This window comes from Etheostoma cragini, chromosome 14, assembly GCF_013103735.1.
Source record: "Etheostoma cragini isolate CJK2018 chromosome 14, CSU_Ecrag_1.0, whole genome shotgun sequence".
NCBI lineage: Eukaryota > Metazoa > Chordata > Actinopteri > Perciformes > Percidae > Etheostoma > Etheostoma cragini.
This window is the reverse complement of record NC_048420.1, coordinates 2,212,945-2,220,615: the sequence shown is the minus strand read 5'-3', so window position 1 is coordinate 2,220,615 and position 7,671 is coordinate 2,212,945. Positions and strand designations below refer to the sequence as shown.

The window sequence follows — 7,671 nt, the reverse complement described above, 5'->3', positions numbered from 1 at the left end:
TTTAGGAAAATAAAGAACACAACAGTTGGGTTTAGGAAAATAAAGAACACAACAGTTGGGTTTAGGAAACAAAGAACACAACAGTTGGGTTTAGGAAAATAAAGAACACAACAGTTGGGTTTAGGAAACAAAGAACACAACAGTTGGGTTTAGGAAAATAAATGGCAGAGTGCTGCAAATGGCAAATGCAGAGGTGCCTTAAACCTGCTTTCTATCTGAATTCCAGCAGAGGGCGAGACATGCGGTTGCAAAAGGAGGACGGTCTCTGTGGAAGTCTGTGAGAAAGTGACCCACTTCTTACTTGATTTATTACCTCAGCAAACATCTTCATAATGAGTTTATGGTCTCAATTGCTGGCCTTCTACAACCCAGAATGAAGTTCATTTTTTTTAATTAAGGACTCGTTGATTTTAAAAACAGCGATAAAGTAGGGGGTGTTTTAGGGCGTGGCTATGATGTGATTGCCATTGAAAGTGTAGAACGTAACAAGGCTCCTCCCTCACGTCTAAAATCTGCAATCTGCAACCCGGAAGGCTGCGCCCATAACGGCAAACTCAACAACTCATGCAGGTGTGCTGTCCATTAATGTACAGTCTAGGGTTGGGCGTGAGAACTGGTTGTATGCATCTGTTAATAGAGATTAGCAACACACACAATAGTTATTTTGATTGGACAGCAAGATAGACATGTCCTGGAAATTGATTTACACAACATTAAAGTATTTCAGACGTACCTTAAGTTTTAACAGTACCACTGATTTAGTAAATAGCTAGTTTGAAACTACTAGTACTGAAATCCTGTCCTTCCATCCTTAAATATGACTCTTGCTCGCAGCTTTCTTCATGGATGTTCCCTGGCCTCGTACCATTTATATTCCTACATCTTGCCCCCCTTCTTCCAATCCCAGAATGCATCCCTCCTAGAGATCATGTGGTGGGGGTTCATACAGTTATTTGATGACCTCTTATCACAGCCCCCGGCCCCACCTAGTGCAATCGCTCAGCTATCCTTCTGTTGCCAATCACATCCAAACAATGGTGTGACAGCATCTACATTACCTATGGCTGACTTCTTACTCCCAAATTGTCACTTTTCTTTCCCCCTAAGGCCTCAAGTCTATCATACAGATCAAAAAGCCTCCTCGTCTCTGCATTCCAACCCCCTTCCCATCTACATGAACTCTGTCACAGCTGATGCCTTCCTTGCTTTGTATGTGCTGGGTGCATAATGTGTGTCTATGTGTGAAGGATTGCTTCTCTGTGCCTTTCACCCCCTGACGCTCGCTGGTCCCTTGACAATGCTTCCCTTATATGCACAGAACACACTGACGCACATGTGCAAACACACACAGACGCACATTACATAGCGCAAAGCGTCAAGTGTGGTGATGAGAGGACGATGAGCCTGTGCCACATCACTGCCCTCAGCACTGCCTGCCATTACAATCACACAGGGACTGGCTTTACATGCAAGAAAAAGAAAGGAGCACTTGATGTAGTTCCATCAGCAAAGTCTTCTCGCTGCGTCTGCCCCAGGGCTGGGTTACCTCAAGCAGGCTGAAGAAGCCCATTCACAGGAGAAGATGGCTTGAGGAGACGGGAGGGCCTGCGTGCCAGGCATTCCACAGTACACAGTGGACACATTATTATGACATTTACAAGGCCGGCTAGATAGATACGGTGTGATACGTGTTGGGAAAAGGTTGTCCTCTCAGTGGGACTGCTATGAAGCAAGCGCAGGAAGGGAAGTAGATAGGGCTGGATTGAAGTTTTATCACTTTTGGATGCATGTAAAAATACAGCACTGCAAAACAGCAAAATCCCCAATAACAACTCCCCATAGTAATCCTGTTTACACAGTGCTGTGCTGTGTAAACTTATTTAAATTGAGAGAAGGTAAAAACTACTTAGCTTGCATGGCAATTAGATTCTAGCAATATCACATATACGGGTAAACATATTACACAGAAATCCTTCCTGTCAGCCTTCAAGTGATGCGTTAGTGTCTGAAACTTACCAAACTAATAGGCAACAGGTGAGGAGCTACTGGCAGCTACGGGCGTGGTTTAGGTTTTGTGTGATCATGGATGTTTGTTCAAAATAACAATGCCTGCCTGACATTCTTTGGCCAAGAATTTGACACCCCTACTCACATAAGGTTGTGTACCTTTTTAGTCTAGGGACTGTTTTTTTGGGTGTAATTGTTGGTTCCAATTGAGATATATGTAATGCTACAGTTTACATCCATATTAAGTCTGCTTTCAGTTTTGTGGCAACAGTTTAGGATAGGCCGGCAATCCTCCCCTGCTTTTATAGCGTTTTTTCATTAATGGTACCTGCTCGACTCGACTCGGCCGCGGTGTCCCGTCCTCCTTTTTTCATTGAAGATAAGTACCGCCTCACGCGTGATGCGAGCGTGGCTGGTCGTCATAGCAGGAAACTGCCACAACCTAACGCGATACACACACAGAACGTCGAAGGTGTGTTGCTTTTGATTGTTACCACAGCCGGAAGACGAATTTAGTTTCAAAAGAAGCTGGATAAACTAATAAAAACTAACTCCTTAAAATATTTAAAATTTTGTTTAAATAGTGTCTCACTCTGTAGCTAAAACGGAGACTCATACACAAAGGGTGAAAACAGGATCTGCAGCAATGTGCAGTCCAACAGAAATATGCTTTTTGATAATGAAACCATGTAAACCTAATCTGGTACAACCTCAAAATACAATTGGGATCCCGCAAATGAGCATAGTACGGGCGCTTTCAGATGTTCCCATTCTTTGTTCATGTGTCGACTGCCATTTTGTTTGCATGGATTGTGAAATACTCACATAACTCTAACTGCATTACAACCATGTTCTCCAAATAATCGTGCAATGGGGCCAGCGTCTGCATTAACTTACATGTGCAAAGTGAGCAGGTTGATTTTAGCATCAAGACGGGCTGCTGATATGCATTCCAGTGATCCCAAGTCTGGCAAAATCCATTAAGCTGATTGGTCACAGCAAAGATCATGTGTAAGATTGAACCCTGAAGCCTTTTCCTCCCATAACTGAGATTTGTGGCTTTAACAGCTGTTGCGAGGAATGTGTGTGGGAGAAAATGATCAGGTGGAATGTGCATGATCATCACATTGACATATTTTGCTCCTGGTAAGTTGTTGACGAGCGGAAGTGAACAACACATCTAGTCATGGAGCGATGTGGAGACAACGTGACACGCTGTTGGTCCCAATGCTGATCCTGTTCTCCGGTCAGATTGACATGTCCCCATGCCAACATCGAACAATAGATTAAACTCTTATTGACCCTTGTATGGCAAAAGTAGGTCCATTTTCCTAATCAGTTGCTCCTACTTGTGGACTAATAGAGAGGAGAAGGGTGTGCTGGAAAGAGAGATGCAAGGAACTCTTAAAGAACATTTCAAATTCACACCTCTATCTCTTCTTATTGAACTTTTTGACCACTACAGTTTGTCACAAATCTTGCCCTGAGTCATGCCATCTGTCACAAATGTTGCACTCATTTCTGTGAGACTGTAACCACGTTCTCATGACATCAACGTTGAGTAGGTGTTTTGTTTCTGGAGAAGTGTATCTAATGGTAGGACAGATAGAACACATGTTATGTGTGCCAATGTCATTGACTACACATAGTCTTGTCATGTCATTACGGGTCAACAAATGATGGCTATACAGCTATCTGCCAAAAATATGCTTCTGGAAACACCTGTTGGATTAGACTTTACTGAAACTTTGACTGTGTGCTGAATCAGATTGTAATTTAAGATCTGTGAGTAACTTTAGTGATCCTGAAACCAAAAGACACACTCTCAAACTTCCCTGCTTGCTTTAGAAATATCCAAAAATGAAACTGTTGCAGTGGAGTGCATTACTTCATGCCATGAGTCAAGACAATCAGGGAAAACAAGAACTGAAACCACCAGCTGATTGACTTATTGGGCTCTGAAAACATTGATTAATCCAGACAGTAACCTACAGATCAATTTAGTAAAGAAAATAACTGTTAGCTAAAGCCTTGTCCTTTGTTTATCACAAGGTAATCTGCCAGCCAATCTGGATGCTGTGTAAGTAAATAGCTACAGCAAAAAAAGTTACCAGAGTCAATATTTCCTATTACAGGTTTGTTATGGTTACATCAACTTATCAACTTTAGTCAGAAGACCCTATCTATACCTGTTATAATCATGCAATCTGTATCTACTTATCTTACCTGGATAAGGATGAGTGTAGCGGGAAAACCAAGGTTGTGTATGGGCCTCATTTTTACCTAGGCACTTGACATCCATACCCACACACATGCAAATACTGTAATAATTGACAATAAAGTAAGAAGTCATCCTTTTTGCCTTACTACCAGCAAGATGTCCTGAGTTCAGTGGACATTCCTCAACTTTGACTGAATGCTCAACCATCGCAGAAGTACACACACAATAACATACACACTTATAAAAGGAGAGAAAAGAATTTAATGGAAATTAAATGTTGATCTGTTATTTTGATGCCTTGTTAGTGTTGTTTTTTTACATACTTACATTTTTCTTTACAAATCCATTAAACACAGATTTCAGCTGAACTGAATTAATTACAATGCTGGGGTCCTCCTGTGGGGCGGGGCCAATTAGGGAGTCAGAGGTGATTGGGCAGAGCTGGCTAGACGTGCCCTTAGACTGTAAGATGATTGGTCCGACCCCAGCAGGTCCCGCCCACGGGTGGCGCCTTGAACCTGCTGTATGTTGAAGCGTTGCGTTCAACCAGTGTTGAGCTTAGAGGGTCTCTCTCTACCGGGGTGACAAGTCCGAGCACAGAAGCAACCGAAAGGAAGTAACTGACGACACACAGACTTTTCATCGATTCACCTCTGGATACGTAACTCGCCCTGGGGTTGGATTAACTTAAAACCACTCTTTTTTTAGTTTTTCTTTTTAATTTGCTTTAGAAAACTCAGAAACTCACCGAAGACAATGGGATCCCAGGCATCCAAGGGAGATGTGGCCGCGGAGGCAAACGCTGCTGCCGCTGATGGTGCAGCTGTCAAAACCAACGGACAGGTAATTACACTTCCCCGGGCCGTTATTACTGTGTTTTTTAATGGAGGAGATACGTACACATTGATACAAGTTTAATTTCTCACACGAAAACATAACTTTAGTCAATTTTGTCGACGTTGAATTGACAAAACTTGAATGTGAGGACATTTTGGGCATGTCAGGGGGGGCTGCTGATGGGTTGGTCACAGAGCACCCCAAAATGAGCTAGCTAGCGTGCTGTTATTTATCTTATCTCGGTTGACAATTTCAATTGAAGTACGTTGAGTGGCTTACAGTAGACTGAGGTCTAACCCAAAATCCGCACAACGTGTTTGATACTGCCAGGCATTAAAGGGGGAGGGGGAGCTCGAGCGCACGTAGGCACTACTCCCTGATTAAAACACCCAGCTATGTCTGGACACCCATTTAGCAAATTGGGACTTTCCACAAACAGTGAAATGAATCACATTTTAGCATACATTTGATACTTAAGACCATTATTGTAATGTTAATTAAAAAATGACATATTAATTACACTTCGAGTGACACATATCTACTTTACTTAAGTAATAATTTGCATTTATTGGGGAATTTACATTTTCGGATAGTTATTTTTTGGATTAGCTTTAATTGGAAGTGTTTCAATTCTTCCATCGATGGGCTCTAGTCTTGTCTTTGTTGAGCCGATGTCTGTCTGGTATCTCGGGCGGTCTGTGAGGCGCCACCGCCGCCTATCGCCTCATTAGGGTACTGCAAGGCGTCGCCTCTGAGCCAAGCGACACGGTGGTTAATGGATGAACACGACGATGCTCTGAAAGAAATATGAAATGCAGTTAAAAAAAAAAAAAATTGTTTTTATGTTAACATAATTTTCTGTATCAGGAGGTGAAGCTTTAGAAACAGAGGACTTATTTCTTGTCGACATTTTTTTTCAGGAGAACGGACATGTGAAAACCAATGGTGATGTCTCCACAAAGCCTGATGGGGATGCTGCCGCCACCAATGGCTCAGCCGAAGCAGCCAAGGAGCCTGAAGCCGGCGCAGGAGGCGACGCTATCGAGCCGGCACCCGCTGCCGATGGAGAGGCGGCCAAACCCGAAGGCGAGGCTGCTGCTAAGGAGACCCCCAAGAAGAAGAAGAAGAAGTTCTCCCTGAAGAAGTCCTTCAACTTCAAACTGAATCTGAAGAAGAGCAAGAAAACTGAGGCTGTGAAAGAAGAAGCGGCCACTGCTGCCGCCGCCACCCCCGCTGAGGAGAAGCCAGCCGAGAACGGAGCCGCTGCTCCCGCAGAGGAGAAGAAGGAGGAGGTGAAGGAGGAGGCTGCCGCTGAGCCTGCGGCCGAGGCCCCGAAGGCAGAGGAGGCTCCGGCTAAAGAGGAGGCCCCCAAGGAGGAGGTCAAGGAGGCAGCTGCCCCGGCCCCCGAGGCCACAAAACCAACAGAGGAGAGCAGCTCGACCCCCGCTCCCTCTGAAAAGAAAGAGTGATTGTATCTTTAGCTCACGATGAACTGGGTGAACTGTTTTTTGAGAGAGAGAGAGAAAGAGAGAGAGAGAGCGAGAGAGAATTTAAGAGTATATATATATATTTATATATATATGTGTATATGTATACATATGTATATGGATATATGTATATGTAAATATATACACATGTATGTGAAAGACTCCTTCGACGTGCCACTTTTCGTCATGATAACAAGACGACAGACTAGATTCACTAGATCACCTCCCTGGTTACTGCTCGACATCTGGACCTGGACTGAGTTTTAGGTTGCGGGTTGGTCGCTGTGTGGGAAATGGATTTCAATGGCTAGAACGCGAGCTAATGACACCATGAAGTATAGACGAGTGAAGGATGGATGGAGAAGGAAGGAGTCTGAGCATCTATTCCCTAAACATCTGCAGATCAAAGATGCCTCCTTTCTAAAGAAGCTAGATAAGATACTAGGACACCATCACCACTTGAAATGACTGTTGAATAGAGCAAAAAGAAAAAAAGAAAAAAATGAAATCAGAAATTTAAGAGACTTGCCAACTTTTTACATTCCTATATTTTAACCCAAATTTGAAGTATTTTGTGGTGTATTATAGAGAACCATCTTAAAGATTCAGAGAAGCTACTACCTGTTTGTTTAAAGAAAAAGAAAAAAAATAGACAACTTTGATTTTTACCTTACTATGAAAAAAGAACACTTAAGCTTGCTATGTTCACTGTTGCGGTTTGATATGAAGCAGAGTTGTTTATCTGTCGTATGTGAGCCTGAATCTGCTTTGTCTCTGTAAATACATTGGATTGATTTCTGTTCTTTATTTTGCTAATGTTGACAGATGTTACTGGTTTTATTGTAAAGTTGATAATGGTAAATAAATATTGGTTTCCTGCCCGTTTATGTGTCTTCATGGTTATTTACATCATGCATTACATTTGTTAGTAAGTAGTGTACTTCAATGAGAGGGTGTTTGATACTGTTTTTCACATTAAAAGTGTTCTACGTAACTGTACTGTTAACAAACACCCATTGGAAGTCTTAGTTAGGGACACACAATTTGGATTCATCCACGTATCGTAAGGCCGATGCTTCATTGTCTCACATTTAGGATTGCATTGGTGTCTGCATGTAA

The 7,671-nt window shown here is 42.7% G+C and overlaps 1 protein-coding gene across 1 annotated transcript; it reads left to right on the top strand.

Annotated features, from left to right (window-relative positions):
• The first annotated feature begins 4,766 nt into the window (after positions 1-4,766).
• On the top strand, positions 4,767-7,434 carry marcksl1b (MARCKS-like 1b). Its single transcript, XM_034892068.1, has 2 exons — positions 4,767-5,071; positions 5,986-7,434. The coding sequence occupies exons 1-2, from the start codon at positions 4,985-4,987 to the stop codon at positions 6,532-6,534; spliced, it is 636 nt and encodes a 211-aa protein (XP_034747959.1). The 5' UTR covers positions 4,767-4,984; the 3' UTR covers positions 6,535-7,434.
• Positions 7,435-7,671: the final 237 nt, after the last annotated feature.